The sequence below is a fragment of the Neomonachus schauinslandi genome, chromosome 1 (assembly GCF_002201575.2).
Source record: "Neomonachus schauinslandi chromosome 1, ASM220157v2, whole genome shotgun sequence".
Taxonomy (NCBI): Eukaryota; Metazoa; Chordata; class Mammalia; order Carnivora; family Phocidae; genus Neomonachus; species Neomonachus schauinslandi.
The window spans coordinates 179,313,119-179,330,935 of NC_058403.1; the positions used below are offsets into that span (position 1 = coordinate 179,313,119).

General features: G+C 39.8%; 1 protein-coding gene across 1 annotated transcript in view; it reads right to left on the bottom strand.

Annotated features, from left to right (window-relative positions):
- The window catches only part of TAFA1 (TAFA chemokine like family member 1), a 534,189-nt gene that overhangs the window by 103,187 nt on the left and 413,185 nt on the right, over positions 1-17,817 (bottom strand). The window contains exon 3 of the mRNA XM_044916668.1: positions 15,689-15,829. Coding sequence (XP_044772603.1) covers positions 15,689-15,829 — 141 coding nt within the window. The remainder of the gene's footprint in view (positions 1-15,688; positions 15,830-17,817) is intronic.

The window sequence follows — 17,817 nt, forward strand, 5'->3', positions numbered from 1 at the left end:
CTTTGTGATAACACCCTCCCCAAGGACTGAGTTCTTTTCCTTCTGAACATGCAGTTTTTGCTTGGAACATGTTTATGTATGATTAGATTGAGGTGTGTTCCCCTGCTGGATTGTAGGCAAGGGCTTTGTTCATCATTATGTGACCAAGTGTTTGGCATAATTCCTAGGATGCAGTCAGTGTTCTGAAAATAATTGTTGAGTGAATGGGTGAGTCTCTCTATCAGAGAAGATCACAAGTCAACAAAAGTATGGAGTACAATATGGTAAGTTATGGTAAATGTTGTATAGGAGGCTTCAGGGATGTGGAGGAGGGTATCTATTAGCTTTGGGTGTCTAATAGTGGTGGTTTGAGAGAAGACCTGTGGAATTGGTAGTTCAAATTTGGGTAACAAAGTCAGCATTGGGCAATACAGGGCATGGGTGTTAAGGGCACATTAATTTGGGTCAATATAAGAGTCTTGATTATGGCAGTAATGAAATTTGGGAATGGTGAGGAATTGAAGGATCTGAGATGCATAGGATATGAAGGATAATGGTGTATGTGCTGGAGGGGATGCTTAAGTAAAAACATAGCATGCCTGAATGATGGTGTTTTTCTCTGAGGAAGGGAATACAGAAGTGAGCAGGTACTCTGAACCTTTGCTCCCCATGCTTCTCAGGGGATCGCCTACCTATCATTTCTAGCAACTCCTCATTTGGGCTGCCATGTCTTGGAAGAAATGATTTAACTTCTTTAAGGCATCAAGTTCCTCCTCAATAAATTGGGGATAAGAATAGTAACTATCTTATAAGGCTGCTGTTGCAGGAGTTACATAAAGTAATACAGACAAATTTCAGAAATATTGCAGGTGCAGTTCCAGACCACCACAATAAAGCAAAAATTGCAATAAGGCAGGTCAAATAATTTTTTTTTTGGTTTCCCAGTGCATATAAAAGTTATGTTATATTACACTGTAGTCTATTAAGTATGCAATGGCATTATATCTAAAAACATTGCCCATGCCTTAATTAAAAAATACCTTATTGCTAAAAAATGCTAAGCATCATCAGAGTTTTCAGGGAGTTGTAATCTTGCTGCTGGTGGAGGGTCTTGGCTCCATGATGATGGCTGCTGACTGATCAGGGTGGTGGTTGCTGAACGTTAGGGTGGTTGTGGCAATTTCTCGAAATAAGATGACAAGAAATTTGCTGCACTGATTGACTCTTCCTTTCACAAGTGATTTCTCCTTAACATGCTATGCTGTTCGATGGCATTTTACCCATAGTAGAGCTTCTTTCAAAATTAGAGCCAATTCTCTCAAACCCTGCCTCTAAATTTATGTAATATTCTAAATCCTTTGTGTCATGTCAACAATCTTCACAGCAGCTTCACAAGGAGTAGATTCCACCTCAAGAAGCCCATTTTTTTTTTTTTTTTTTTTTGCTCATCCATAAGAAGCAACTCTTCATCTGGTTCAACTGTTCTCATGGGATTTTAGCAATTCAGTCCCATCTTCAGTCTCACTTCTAATTCTAGCTTTCCCATTATTTCTACCACATTTGCAATTACTTCCTTCACTGAAGACTTGAACCCCTCAAAGTCTTCCATGAGGGTTGGAATCAACTTCTTCCAAACTCCTGTTAATGTTGGTATTTTGATCTCCTCCCATGAATCACAAATGTTTTTAATGGCATTTGGAGTGGTAAATCATTTCCAGAAGGTTCTCAATTTACTTTGCCCAGATCTATCAGAGGAATCACTATCTATGGCAGCCATAGCCATATATTTCTTAAATAAGATTGGAAAGTAAAAATTACTCCTTGACCCATGGGCTGCAGAATGGATGTTTGTGTTAGCAGGTACAAAACCAACATTAATCTCATTCTACACTGCTATCAGAGCTCAGATGATCAGGTGCATTACAGTGAGAAGTATTTTGAAAAAAAATTTTTTATTATAGCAGTAGGTCTCAACAGTCTCAATAGGGCTTAAAATATTCACTAAACTATATGGTAAACAGATGTGCTGATATCCAAGCATTGTTGTTCCATTTCTAGAGCAAAGGGAGGGTAGATTTAGAATATTTTTTTAAAGTTTTTGATTCTAATTCCAGTATAGTTAACATACAGAGTTATATTAATTTCAGGTGTACAATATAGTGACTCAACAATTCTATACATTACTCAGTGCTCATTATGATAAGTGTACTCTTAATCCCCATCACCTATTTCACCCATCCCCCCACCAGCCTCCCCTCTGGTAACCATCAGTTTGTTCTCCTTAGTTAAGAGTCCATTTCTTGTTTTTTCTCTTTTGTTCCCTCCTTTGTTTGTTTTGTTTCTTAAATTTTATATATGAGTGAAATGAAATGGTACTTATCTTTCTCTGACTTATTTCACTTAGCATTAAACTCTCTAGCACCATGCATGTCATTGCAAATGGCAAGATTTTATTCTTTTTAATGGTAGAATAATATTCCATTATAGATATATACTCATCTTCTTTATTCATCCATCTATCGATGGACACTTGCGCTGCTTTCATTACTAGGCTATTGTAAATAATGCTGCAATAAACATAGGGGTACATATATGTTTTCGAATTTCTGTTTTTGTATTTTGTACTGGGTAAATACCCAGTTGTGGAATTACTAGATTGTAGGGAGACTGAGCATAATTGTTAAGGGCCCTAGGATTTTTGAAATGGTAAATGAGCACTGGCTTCAACTTAAAGTCACCAGCTGCATTAGCCCCTAACAAGACTGTCAGCCCATCCTTTGAAGCATTAAAAGCAGGTATTGTGTTCTTCTCTCAAGCTACGGTAGTCCTAGATAGCATCTTCTTTTAATAGAAGGCTGTTTCATCTACATTGAAAATCTGTTGTTTAATGTAGCCACCTTCATTAATGATCTTAGCTGGATCTTCTGGATAACTTGCTGCAGCTTCTACATTAGCACTTCCTGCTTCACCTTGCATTTTTATGTTATGGAGATGACTTCTTTCATTAAACTTCATGAATCAACCTCTGCTAGCTTCTAATTTTTCTTCTGTAGCTTCCCCACCTCTCTCAGCCTTCATAGAATTCAAGTGTTAGGGCCTTGCTCTGGATTAGACTTTGACTTGAGGGAATGTTGTGGCTGGTTTGATCTTCTATCCAGACCACTCAAACTTCCTCCAGATCAGCAATAAGGCTGTTTCCCTTTCTTATCGTTCATGTGTTCGCTGGAGTAGCACTTTTAATTTCCTTCAAGAATTTTTCCTTTGAATTCACAGCTTGGCTAACTATTTCATGCAAGAGGCCTAGCTTTCTGCCTACCTTGGCTTTTGACACATCTTCCTCACTAAGCTTAATCATTTCTAGCTTTTGATTTTAAGTGAGAGATGTGTGACTCTTCCTTTCACACTTCCTTTCAATGACTTAGGGGTCATTGTACGGTTATTGATTAGTCTAATTTCAATATTGTTGTGTTGCAGGGTATAGGGAGGTCCAAGAAGAGGGAGAGAATTGGGGAACCAGAGTGGGTCTGTGGAGCAGTCAGAACATACACATTGCAGAAGAGTGTTGATGAAAACAGGTGCCCAGCATAAAGCAAAACTGGTGTGTAGGCACCAAAGGAGATGATGAATGATAACTTCTGAGTGGGCACATGCAGGCCATTCTAAATTTGAAGAAATGGGACCTTCCTTTGAATGAGTGGCTGGTTAACCATGCAATCATTTTACCACCCTAAGTAATATTGAGTCCATTGAATTTACCATTGAATTCTTTAAATGATGCAATATTGAGGGACACCTGTCTGGCTCAGTCGGTAGGGCATGCCACTCTCAATCTTGGGGTCATGAGTTCGAGCCCCACATTGGGTGTAGAGATGACTTAAGAAATAAAATAAATATTTACAACTGGTAGATCTTCTTGTTGGATAGACCCTTTAAGTATGATATAGTGTCCTTCAAAGCAAAGCTGGGGGCATCACAATTCTGGACTTCAAGCTCTATTACAAAGCTGTCATCATCAAGACAGTATGGTACCGGCACAAAAACAGACACATAGATCAATGGAACAGAATAGAGAGCCCAGAAATAGACCCTCAACTCTGTGGTCAACTAATCTTAGACAAAGCAGGAAAGAATGTCCAATGGAAAAAAGACAGTCTCTTCAACAAATGGTGTTGGGAAAATTGGACAGCCACATGCAGAAGAATGAAACTGGACCATTTCCTTACACCACACACAAAAATAGACTCCAAATGGTTGAAAGACCTCAATGTGAGACAGGAGTCCATCAAAATCCTAAAGGGGAACACAGGCAGCAACCTCTTCGACCTCAGCCGCAGCAACTTCTTCCTAGAAACATCGCCAAAGGCAAGGGAAGCAAGGGCAAAAATGAACTATTGGGACTTCATCAAGATAAAAAGCTTTTGCACAGCAAAAGAAAGTCAACAAAGCCAAAAGACAACCGACAGAATGGGAGAAGATATTTGCAAATGACATATCAGATAAAGGGCTAGTATCTAAAATCAATAAAGAACTCCTCAAACTCAACACCCAAGAACAAATGATCCAATGAAGAAATGGGCAGAAGACATGAACAGACATTTCTGCAAAGAAGACATCCAAATGGCCAACAGACACATGAAAAAGTGCTCAACATTGCTCGGCATCAGGGAAATCCAAATCAAAACCTCCATGAGATACCACCTCACACCAGTCAGAATGGCTAAAATTAACAAGTCAGAAAACGACAGATGATGGGGGGGATGCGGAGAAAGGGGAACCCTCCTACACTGTTGGTGGGAATGCAAGCTGGTGCAGCCACTCTGGAAAACAGTATGGAGGTTCCTCAAAAAGTTGAAAATAGAGCTACCCTATGACACAGCAATTGCACTACTGGGTATTTACCCCAAAGATACAAATGTAGGGATCCGAAGGGGTATGTGCACCCCAATGTTTATAGCAGCAATGTCCACAACAGACAAACTGTGGAAAGAGCCAAGATGTCCATTGACAGATGAATGGATAAAGAAGATGTGGTATACACACACACACACACACACACACACACACACACACACACACACACAATGGAATATTATGCAGCCATCAAAAGGAATGAAATCTTGCCATTTGCAACGAAGTGGATGGAACTGGAGGGTGTTATGCTGAGTGAAATAAGTCAATCAGAGAAAGACATGTAATCATATGATCTCACTGATATGAGGAATTCTTAATCTCAGGAAACAAACTGAGGGTTGCTGGAATGGTAGGGGGTGGGAGGGATGGGTTAGTCTGGTGATGGGTATTAAAGAGGGCACGTACTGAAAAAAAAAAAAAGAAGAAGAAGAAGGTACCGGGAGGGGAAGAATGAAGCGGGGGAAATCGGAGGGGTAGACGAACCATGAGAGACGATGGACTCTGAAAAACAAACAGGGTTCTAGAGGGGAGGGGGGTGGGAGGATGGGTTAGCCTGGTGGTGGGTATTGAGGAGGGCACATTCTGCATGGAGCACTGGGTGTTATGCACAAACAATGAATCATGGAACACTTCATCTAAAACTAATGATGTAATGTATGGGGATTAACATAAGAATAAAAAAAAAGAAAAAAAAATAAAGAGGGCACGTACTGAATGGAGCACTGGGTGTTATACACAAACAATGAATCATGGAACACTACATCAAAAACTAATGATGTAATATATGGTGATTAACATAACATAATAAAATTAAAAAAAAAAATAAATAAATGATGCAAAAATGAAAGTACCAAATGATATCAAGGATTATAAGTGAGATAGGTAGGTTGGGGAAGGTGAGCATGTTCCACCAACGTCCTAGCTGGGTTGGAAACTTAGTTTTATGTAGTTGGTGCATGAAATTTCCTTTCTGTGTCCACTCCACCGATTAGGGAGTCCAGGTCTCTCCTCTCACTCCTGGAATTCATTAGCATCCTGGAGGTCACCTCTGCAGCATGGAAGCCTAAGGAGGCCTTAGGACACTGGTGATTATGACTCCTGTTGGACAATCAGGGTTCAATATGCTAGATGCTGTTTGTGAATGGTTTTCCTGGGAAGGCAACCAAAAGGATATGAAGAGAGTGTGTTGAGCTATCATGTACAGTGCTCTCTTGGCTGGTGATTGGATAGGTGAGTCTATAGGTGGTGACACACATCTCTAGTGGTAGTGGCAGATAGCCTTGGCTCCGGTGGACCACATTTTTCTTACCCAAGTGTTCCTTTCTCCCTCCCTAAGCTGACTCATCATATTACTCTGAGGACAGGAATAAATGAACCTTTCCATTACATATCTGAGTCTTGGAATGGTTTTTGAACTTAAACACCAAATATTTGGGCCTCTATTCTCTGGTTAATGGGTGATTCATGTTCTGTTGTTTGGGTTGGGTCTCGTCCTCAAAAATCCCAGTAGCTTGGGTGGATTGAGGAATACATCATTAATTTTTCAAAATATTATTCATCTGCATAAATTTCTACACAGTCTTCAGAAGGGGACATAAGTTTTACAGTATCCTTAGATGAAGTTATCAGAACCTTCCACAAAGAAATGTACGGATATCCTCAGCAGCTTCCAGTGCTATTGCAGAAGGACAGGGCTATAGATTTTCCTAGAAGTGTGAAATAATTCACAAGGCTTGCTCATTATTCATATGGACAGCACATTAATAACACAGAACCCTGAAATCTTGCCTTATCTACGCTGAAGCCCAGCTAGAGGGATGGGGGAGGAGCTGACTCCTTAGATTTAGAACAACATTTTTCCCCCTTTCCGAAAAAAAAATAAGAATTGATTAAAAGTGCTCTCATATCAGACAAGAACGGGTATTTGAAAATACCTAAGCTTTTTGGAAATAATGGAAACCGATGGCTTTGGAGCTACTTTCGGGAAATTTCCTTAATGAATTTGGAATTCTGTGTAACCAAATACATTCCGAACTAGAAAAATGACAAGAGTTTGGGGTGTGTTGTACCATGATTACACACACACACACACACGTGACATACATACCACTACACATATTTGTGTAGAGAATTTTGTACCTCCCAAGTAGCTACATTGATTGACATTAAAATGGGATTTACTATATTTATGTCCAAGTACATGCACTAAATATACTTTCACATATAGTTTTGCCATGGAAGTGAGATCAAGATCCTGAGAGGATTTCTTAGATGATACCCAGATGCATGAACCTGATCCTATTGAAGAAATGGAGGGCATTATGTATACAAGAATCGTTGCTAAATAAAGTCACTGTGCACAGTTATAATGCATGTAATTTGTATTATGTTCCCCAAACATCTAGTCTCATTATAAAATTACCTATTTATCTTCTTCTCTTTTGGTGAACCAAATAAAGAAAAGTGGCTAACTAACTGAGTTTGTAAGCTGTTTATCACAGAGTATGATTTATATATAATTTTTCTCTCCTGCCTCCTTAACACTGGGTATTACCAAACTTTTTATCTCTGCCTATTGGATTGATGAAACACTACATTTCAGTGTTTAATTTACATTTCTTCAATTGAGTGATGTTGAATTTTTTTTCCATGTTTATCAGCCATTTTCTTACACACACACAAAAATACAGGTTCAGACCATTTTTTAAATTATATAACAGCCTTTTTTGTTTTTTGTTTTTTGTTTTTTGTAACAGCATTTTGATTTATCAGGTTGTATATGTGTGCATCCTGTGTGCAAAAAAAAAAATACAGTTTCAGACCATTTTTTAAATTATATAACAGCGTTTTGATTTATCAGGTTGTATATGTGTGTCTCCTGTGTGTGCATGGATATTTTCTATAAGGACACACAGAAATCTGGTGACAGTGGTTGCTTCTGGCAATGAAGATGTGAGAGAATCAGTGGGCAAGGGGAGGAGAAGAATTACTCTTATTTTCCTTTCTTGCTGTTTTTGTGTATGTATATTCCTATTTATGCCAGGTTACATATATCAAAGAGTAATTTTTTCCAGAAAATTAATTTTTTTTATTTAACTTGAGAACAGTAGGGAAATGACTCTGAGCCAGGAGGCAGGGATTCCCTTGATCTTTAGGGATCCGGCAGGTCACATGAATGGGCCAGAGCCAGGTTTCATAGAAAGGGGCGAGGTCTGTGCATACTGGAATATCCCATCCAAAGGCACACAGTCCATTTCACTACTCTGCCAACCTAAGGAATAGGTCTGAAGGTACTTTCTGTGGCTGGGCTGTCAGCTGGAAACTGCTGCTTTAAACTTAAAAAAAAAAAATGACATCCCTTCTTAGTTTCAGAAGTATGGGGATATCTGAAGACTGAATTCCTGTTCTCTTTATTATGCAAAGGAACAAAACATAGAGACAGACCTTTTATTAGATGGTACAAAAAGCTTTGACAGTTCTTCTACATCCTTCCTCTCATTCCTCCTGCTAATGCAGACTTGGATCCCTCACATACCTGGACAGGATTAGGTGCCAAGGAAGGAGCAAAAGAACATTTGTATGTAATTTAGAAATTACGCCTGAATGTGCCACAATGTTACTAATGATGCTCTAGTAGACCCTCTTCAATAACAATAGAATCTGTCTTCAGAAATGCCTCCTGATGAAGTCAACTGAGCTCACCATCCCGTCTATTAAACAAGCTAGAGTCTGTATTAAGGAGGGCATGTACTGCATGGAGCACAGGGTGTTATACGAAAACAATGAATCGTGGCTCACTACACACTACATCAAAAACTAATGATGTATGATGACTAACATAACAAAATAAAATAAAATTAAAAGAAAGAAAGAAAGAAAGAAAGAAAGAAAGAAAGAAAGAAAGAAAGAACGAACAAGGCAGGCATCAAACAGATGGTAATGAAGGGACCCCAGACTGCCGCTGTGTCGTGTATCCCTGATCTACCACAGCGATTCATTATCTTGGTATTTCATTGTGTGGGGACGACAAGTAACAAATGGCAGAACCAAAATAGGTCATCTTCCCTGTCCTCTAAAACATCTAATATTTGTGAATAAAAATAAGGGCTTAAGCTTTTTCATACAATGTTTGCTCTGGAAGGTCCCTAGATGATTTCCAAACTGTAGTTCAGCCTGACATGTCACAGAGATATTATAAATCACATTACTACCAAGACCTGTTGTGCAATGTTTGGTTAGCCAGTGTTAAGAAAAAATACTGAGCTATTGGCATAGGAATTATCAGTCAGTCTCAAAAGGGATGTATTTGAGAATACATCCCTGGAAACAAAAACAAAGACATAGTCTATATAGTCTATACTAACATGGCCTGAAGTCCAGTTCATGGAACACTGGGTTTATAGGGCACAAGTAAATGTTACAGAGAAAAAGGTTCTCTAGTCAAAGAAGTCTGGGACATAATGGGTCCAAGTTCAACAAGTTTCTTTTCTGCAGAACTTCTCAGAGGCTTTCATATGCTATCATATTTTGGATGGCTAAAAAGGGGCTATCATACGTGGTATTTCTCATATGTATTTCATACTACTCTATAGAAAACTCTTGCTAAATTTCAAATTTCCTTCAGTTCTCAGACCTTTTTCTCCACCATGGCTGTCTCTAGAGACTACGACGTTATGTGGGCAAGAAAATTTTATCATGTATTTTCCAAAGGAGCAATCTCCAGAAGCAATTTTTATAGATATTTGGGTTCTGGAATCTCATATAATGCAACTTGAAAAAAAATTCCAAGTCTCAATCTACCAAATAAATCTTATTTTGTTAAAATTAGTTATAAACTGTGAAAGTGAATACAAACAATTGTTTGGAAAAAAATGAACGAAGCCATTTTATAGATAGATGTTTTAATCTTTTTAAGCATTCCTTGTCTCATCTCCCTTTGATCACTTTTTTCCTCTGAACCTTCCTTTCCTTGTTCCTCTTTGTATGTCCTGTCTCCCTGACTCCTTCCCTGTAAGTCTAACTGTTTTTCTGCATCTGGGTCTCTGTGTATCTTGCTTGCTTGGTCTTACCTTATAGGCTATGTATGATGAGTCAAGAGCAAAACATCCTCTTATATGGTGGGGTTTTGTCTTCACAGAAACAGGAAGGAGTATGAAGATTTTTTCATTATATTAACTATACACTAATCCTAGCGACAAACAGAAAATGTGGGATTTCTATAGTTGTGAAAGTTAAAAAGTTCTGTGATATAAGCTAGTCACTTCTGGCTGATATCCAGTATAAAAAGACAAGAACACCAGGTCATGTTTGTAGCAATCAGTCAGAGAAATGATCAGAATTTACACTGAATGAAAGGAAAGGCCTATGAACTTATCATGTAGACTTTTCTTAATAAGAGTGATGCTCAAATCCACAGAGAATTATGAGAACTTCTCTACAAACCAGTACTTATAAGGATGTTTTTCACATATTTTTCTAAGTCGCCAATAGACATAAATTGCATGAGAATAAAATCCTAAATAGAGAAAACTGCATGAGAATTTCTCCATAAAACAGTCATTTTGTCCCTCTATGCCTTAAACAATGATGCTTCAGTCATTCCATATAACGGAAACCATTATTTATAAAAATGCTTCTAATTACTCAATGGCCATGACCTCAGAAAGGGCAATTAATCAGTCCTGTCTGACACAAAAAGGGGAAGGAGCAGGCATGGCCTGAAGGACCGAATGTTTCTGAAAATATGCACACGGTTGGACTTTCTGCCCCTTCTCACCCAGGATTTTTGTATCTTACACGAAAGGCTTTGGAATAGAATGTGTGTTTTTGCTACATCCTCGTCTGCCCACACTTGGTAAATAGGGCCCTGGAGTCAGAGAGCCCAGACTGGACTTCTGGATCTGTCATTACTGGCTGCGTGATTTTGAGCAAGTCACAGATTTCCCGTGCCTCAATTTTCTGACTGGCAAAATGGAATAATAGGAGACACCTTTGGGAGTTGGGGTTAGAATTAAATGAACGTACAGACTTGAAGGACCTCAAAGAAGCATACAGGGTAAGCCTTCAAGAACATTTTGGCCATCATTTTGATTATTGTTAACAAAGATAGTAAGGAAGGCACCCTTCTCTAGGGTTAGAGAATAATTAACAATACACGAGACGGTGTGAATCAGTGTAATGACTTAATATCCGGTCAGAATAGTGCTAGGCACATGTGCAAGGGTATAATGCTTTTCAAAATATTTATAAATACCTATCACAATATTTAAGCTGTTGAGTGTTTTTCTTTGGTATTTTCACTTATTAAGCAATAGGAGATCATTCTTTAAACTCAAAGCCCACTCTTTAAAAATTTCTCCCAAAATCCTGTATTCTATTTTTGGATAAGTTGCTAAGATTACATTGAAGACTAAAATTTATGTCCCATTTTGAATCATCTGGTCTCTGATTTTGAATCTTAGAATAATAGAATATATGCTTATTTTAAAATCATAGCTGTTTCTCCAGTTTTGAAAACACTGTGGAAGGCAAGTGACCTGTAATTTCAGAGGCAAGTAAATAACAGCAATTGGAACAGTTACATGGGAAATGCACTATGTACAACAGGATATATGTTCAGGACAAATATGGTATATGGATTGTCAACCGCTGTCATGGGGAGAAGCTGGTTTCTATCCATTTTTAGGCTTAGAAAGGGAAATGCACGAAACACTATAAATATGTCCAAGTGGAGGAAATGGTTAGATAAATGGAATTGTATCCACCCCTGAAACCCTATACAGCTATTAGAAATAATGTTTTTGAAGAATATGTTTTAAGTTGGGGAATGTTTGTCATATGGTAAATGAAACAAGCTGTCGATAAAAGAGTACTATGACATTTTAGTTTAGTAAAATACCTGCCATGTGAGTTTCTTTCTTTCTTTCTTTTTTTTTAAAGACTTTATTTATTTTTCAACAGAGAGAGAGAGACAGTGAGAGAGGGAACACAAGCAGGGGGAGGGGGAGAGGGAGAAGCAGGCTTCCCGTGGAGCAGGCAGCCCGATGCGGGGCTCGATCCCAGGATCCTGGGATCATGACCTGAGCCGAAGGCAGATGCTTAACGACTGAGCCACCCAGGCGCCCCCCATGTGAGTTTCTTTTTAATGATGGGTTAAGCCTAAATGGACATGTACGTGTTTTCTTACAAAATAATGATAATCTCTGAGCAATAATATTATGTGTGCCTTTAATGTATGGATTATTTCTACAGTTTTCAAAATTCCTATAAGAAACACACATTCCTGAAGCTGACTCACCAGCAATAGTGATATCCAGGATAATTAGTTAGAAGCAGTTCCAGGAAACGATGGTGGCTACAATTAAAATGCAACAAAACTTTGGAAAACAATGTGCCTTTCTAAGCGTTACCCACACTTACTAGTAAGATAGGAAAGAGACACCAACATTTAGCGAGTATGTAACGGGAACCAGATATTACGCAAAACAAACTCTACACATGACTTCCTTAATCCTCACCACAAGTCAAAATAATTATCATTTCTATTTCACAGCCAAGGAACAAATTAAAAAGCATATGTGACTTGCCCAAGGTAATTCTATTAGTAACTGATATAGCTGAGTTCCACTCATGTCTGTCTAATTGCACAGTTCATGATCTTAATAACTACACTGGAATTATTAATTTATGTCTGCACTTCCTTTTTCATTTGCATGTAGAGATTTGGGCCATAAAAAAATTTTGATCATTGCAGCACTTTTCTCATGCATGCCAATGGATTCAAGGATTTTAGAAGAGTGGAATGCTATAGGTTCACACCATAGAATACTCTATAATTTATTGACTTTTGCTTGGAAGATAGGGACTAATAGCCCTCTTGCCTGAACCTACCACACTAAAGGATTCAGTTTCCAAAGTCAAATAAACTTGTTCTGAGAGACAGAATATTCCCATTATGTGGCTGAGCTTCTCATAGAAACTTAGGGCCAGATGCCATTTCCCCCTCTGCCAGAATAAACAGTGTATTGCTCTTTATGTCTTACATCCAAATCCTGAAGGCAATTCTAATTCTAGATCATTAGAAAAAAAATGAACTGGAAACAAAATGGAGATTCATAATTAACAGACTCGAGGCTTTCTTTGGCAGACAGCTTGAGAAACTATCATGGCTTTATAATGTTCGTTGGCTTCAAAGGCCAAGAGTTTCCTCCTACAAGTGAAAAAGTGGCATTTCTAGTCTAACTGTTTGCCTCTCCTGCATTGGAGGAGATGTGATGTTGACTGTGATCTGGAACAAATAAATAACCATAAGTGCAAATTTTCAACCTCAATTCCATTGACATTTGGGGCTGTGTAATACTTTGTTGTGGGTGCTGTCCTGTGCATTATAGGATGTTTAGCAGCATTGTTGGATTTTACTCACCAGATGTGAATAATATCTCCCTAATTGCAAGAGATGTCTAGACCAAAAATGTCTCCAGATAGTGCCAAATGACCCCTGAAAATGTACTAATTGAGAATTTACTGATAATAGTATATTCCCAAACTTGGCTTTTTCTCATCCTTTAGAAAAATTAAAAAAAAAAAAAAAAAGCTTGACCTTACCATGGTACACAATGGTAAGGTGAACAAGCCCCATGTACAGCTCTCTGGCTATGGTTGATTGGGCAAAGTTTAACATGCGACACAAGCTGGGCCAGTTATATTTGGTCCTTTTGGAGAATGCATTTAAAACACAGGAGACGAGTCAAATATATTTGGGCTGTATTGTGATGCCATATGAGATCGGAGTTGGCATCATGGAAATAACAGCTTCACACCAGCCCATAAGTTATAGGAATTCGAAAGCTAAAATCTTAGAAGAGGGAACCAGTCCACACAGAGGAGAAGGAGGGCAACAGAGATCAGAAAGAGTGTGTCCCATGAACAAAGAAAACAAGATGGCGGCTGCTGGCAGAATTTATGGATTCCATGAGGTTTCTGGGAAATGGACTCCCCAGGATTCTTCTCTTTTCTTAAAAAAAATAACTTTCCTTGGTCTAGCTTGAGTGTGTTTCTCTTTCTAACCACCATACTTCATAATGAAAACATAACACAAGCCAATCTAGAAGGTGTCCTGCTTTAACTGTTTCTAGAGGTAGAACAATGGATTCTAAGCCAAGAGATTTGGGTTCTGTTTGCTACTGTGTGACCCTGAAAAATGACTCACTTGAGTCCTGATTTTCTTACTGAAGAATTTGAACATCACCTCATACCTGGCTCTAAAATTATGAAAGATAGTGATGGGGAGAGATACTTATGGTCCTTTTGAACCTTGGACTCACTATTAGCACATATAAAGTTGTTTTAAAGATGGTGGTCAAGACTTGGCATTACAGTCAGTTACTCTAGGCTTAAGAGTCAGTCAAGCAGAGGGGGAGCCTGGGGCTCAGTCGGTTAAGCATCTGCCTTCGGCTCAGGTCATGATCTCAGGGTCCTGGGATTAAGTCCCGCATCGGGCTCCCCACTCAGTGGGGAACCCGCTTCTCCCTCTCCCTCTGCTACTCCCCTCTGCTTGTACTCTCTCTCACTTTCTCTGTCAAATAAATAAATAAAATCTTTAAAAAAAAAGTCAGTCAAGCTACAGCTTGTCAGCCATGGGACCAATGGAACGTTACATAACCCTTCTAAGCCCCAGTTTCTTCATGTTTAAAATAGGAGGAAAAGTGTATCTGTTGCAATGATCCCTGTCTTCTGGCCTTCAAGTCCTTATAGCTCACTCCCACACTGAATGGGGATGACTTAAATAACCAACCGGATATTGTGGAAATAGTAAAGTGTAACTTCTGAGGCTAGATTATAAAAAAGAAGGCCACTGTGGTCCATGCCAACAGCCATGTGAGTGAGCCATCTTGAAACCATCCTCCAGCGTCAGTCAAGCCTTTAGATCTTGATTGCAACTGCGCGAGAGACCCAGAGCCAGGCACACTCAGCTAAGTGGAATTCCTGACCCCCAGGAGCTGTGAGAGAATGTTTGCTGTTTCAAGCTGCTGGGGGTCATTTGTTACACAGAGATAGGTAACTGTTCTAGGATCTTTGGGAGGAGTAAATAAAATAATGCATGAGAAGTGTTTAGGACCCTGCTTGGCACATGGTGAATATTCAGAGCACCTCTATTTGTTTATGAATGCATGTGAGGCACCCAGAGCAGTTGTCTGGCATAGAGTAAATGCTCATTAAATATGCATTGAATAAATGTTATCTTTAGTACCATTGTCACCATCATCATTATATAAAACCTCAATCCAAAATCACTTCCCAAATGAGCTGGACCCTACAATTTCTTTCTTTCTTTTTTTTTTTTTTTAAGATTCTAGTTATTTGAGAAAGAGAGACAGACGGAGATAGTGAGAGAGAGCACAAGCAGGGAGGAGAGGGAGAGAAGCAGGTTCCCTGCCAGGCAGGGAGCTCGATGAGGGACTCGATCCCAGGATCCTGGGATCACAACCCAAGCCAAGGCAGACGCTTAACCAACTGAGCCACCCAGGTGCCCCTGGACCCTTCAATTTCTTGACTTGAGAAATTATTTTACCTTAACCTTCTCTAAAAACAGTAAGCCATGTGAAAGTCACAAAGCCAGAGAAACAAGAATTCTAACTATGCTGAGGACTGGCATTTGTACAACCTTCCAGCGTTTTGGATGCACCTTGTTGGTTATCCTGAACCATATATAGGTGAAACAAAAAAAAAATATATATCTATTACAGACAGTGAACACCTAGATAAACACCTAAAGAGAGATGTAAAACCAGCTACTTACCATCAACACAGGAAGGTCTGTTTCTTGTCGTGCCAGCCACTTTTCCAGGTAGACAGGAACACTTGACTGTTTGCGACCGCTCCTCGATGCGATTCTTATTACAACATCTGTGTGCGGCAATCACTTCACATGTCCCTCCTTCTGGCAAGAGAGAAAGAACAGGGACACTGATTAGAAATAATTCAGTGGCCATTAAGGCCTGTGGGGGTATGTGTGGAGGGGCTGGGGAAAGTGAGAGAAAATACAGAAAGAGCGTTCATGAAGCATAATTACTGCGGGACTCTCTCCCGTCCACTCTCTATAACATCTACTTGGAGAAGACAGGTATTACAGCACCATACTTCAAATGCAACAAAGAGCCCCGATGAGGGCGCCTGGGTGGCTCAGTTGGTTAAGCGACTGCCTTCGGCTCAGGTCATGATCCTGGAGTCTGTGGATCGAGTCCCGCATTGGGCTCCCTGCTCGGCAGGGAGTCTGCTTCTCCCTCTGACCCTCCCGACCCTCCCCCCTCTCATGTGCTCTCTCGCTCAGTCTCCCTCTCTCAAATAAATAAATAAAATCTTTAAAAAAAAAAAAAAAGAGCCCCGATGAATAGCCCTCAAGAGGCGATGATTCTAGGCTGTATATACTGAGAAGCAGTGAAGCAACGCATGCCTGGAGCTAACACAAAATAAAGAGTCTACCTGATTTAAATGCATTATATTATGGGAGGTCACTCCTGTGTTATCTTTCCATTTAGAATTCTCCGAGCTCCCTCCCACTAATGACAAGCAACTGACATGCCAGTCATACAGAACCTGCAGTGGGTGGCAGGAAGACTGCCCAGAAATTAACTCTCCCTCCCACTGCCTGCTCACTCTCCAGGGGGCTGAATAAAAAACCTAGTTGGGGAGTCATTTGCCAAATCCAGATCTCCCATCCAAAAAATGGTAGAAGGAATTGCTGGAGAAAATAGGTATGTGCTTTAAATGGCATCTCAAATTACAGAGCTAGGCATATGGCTTCACTTAATTGTTACAGGTCAGCCATGCATTCAACATTTATTGGCAACATAATGTGTATCACTCTCCACTAGGTTCTTAACAGGTGAAGGGTTGGGTCTGTCTGAATGTTGGTGAGCATTCAGGTGGCTCTTGGCAGCATGCAGGACCGTTCTTTAGGAACACAAAAGATACTCCAGTGACTGGAGACCAGGAATTAACTTTCTCAATATCAAGTTTTATGTTCAGGAAGGATATATTTTATTTATTTATTTATTTATTTAAGATTTTATTTATTTGTGAGAGAGAGAATGAGAGACAGAGAGCATGAGAGGGAGGAGGGTCAGAGGGAGAAGCAGACTCCCTGCTGAGCAGGGAGCCTGATGTGGGACTCGATCCCAGGACTCCAGGATCATGACCTGAGCCGAAGGCAGTCGCTTAACCAACTGAGCCACCCAGGCGCCCAGGATATATTTTATTTGACAAGAATGGACTCAGAACATTTAGGATTCAGTTGGCATAAATTCAGCAAGCATTTGTCAAGCAATCACTATATACAAGTTACTGTGTTATAAGTTGTTAGAGACATGTGTTCAGCCCATACATGGCAGGCCTTAGGAAACACTGGAGAAAAAGAGAGGAGGGAAGGAAGAGAGGAGACAGGAAAGACCGAAGACCCAGCTTCATCCTATCCTGAGAATCCACAATATAATGCAGTGGTTCTCAATGCAGGGGCAGGAATGGGCTTGATTTTGCTATCCACCCTCCCCACCAGTGACATTTGGAAAAATCTGGAGACATTTTGAATTGTCATTACTGGTGGATGGTAGGTACTCTTGGCATCTAGCAGGTGAAGGCCATGGATGCGCTAAAACATCCCACAGGGCACAGGGAAGATCCCACACCAAAGAACAATCTTGTCCAGAATGTCATCAGTGCCCAGGTTGAGAAATCCTGGTTTAATAGGAAAGAAACACAAGAATCTCTGCTTCAAGGCAGACTAATTCTGCCTCCCCTCAACGGAAGGGCAGAGTTTGGGCTTTAGAGTCAGCCTCTTTCAGTCTGAATCTCAGCTCTGCTACTTACTGAGTGCTTCAGTTTCCTCATCTGTAAAATGGGAATAATATTAACACCTGCCTCACAGGGTTG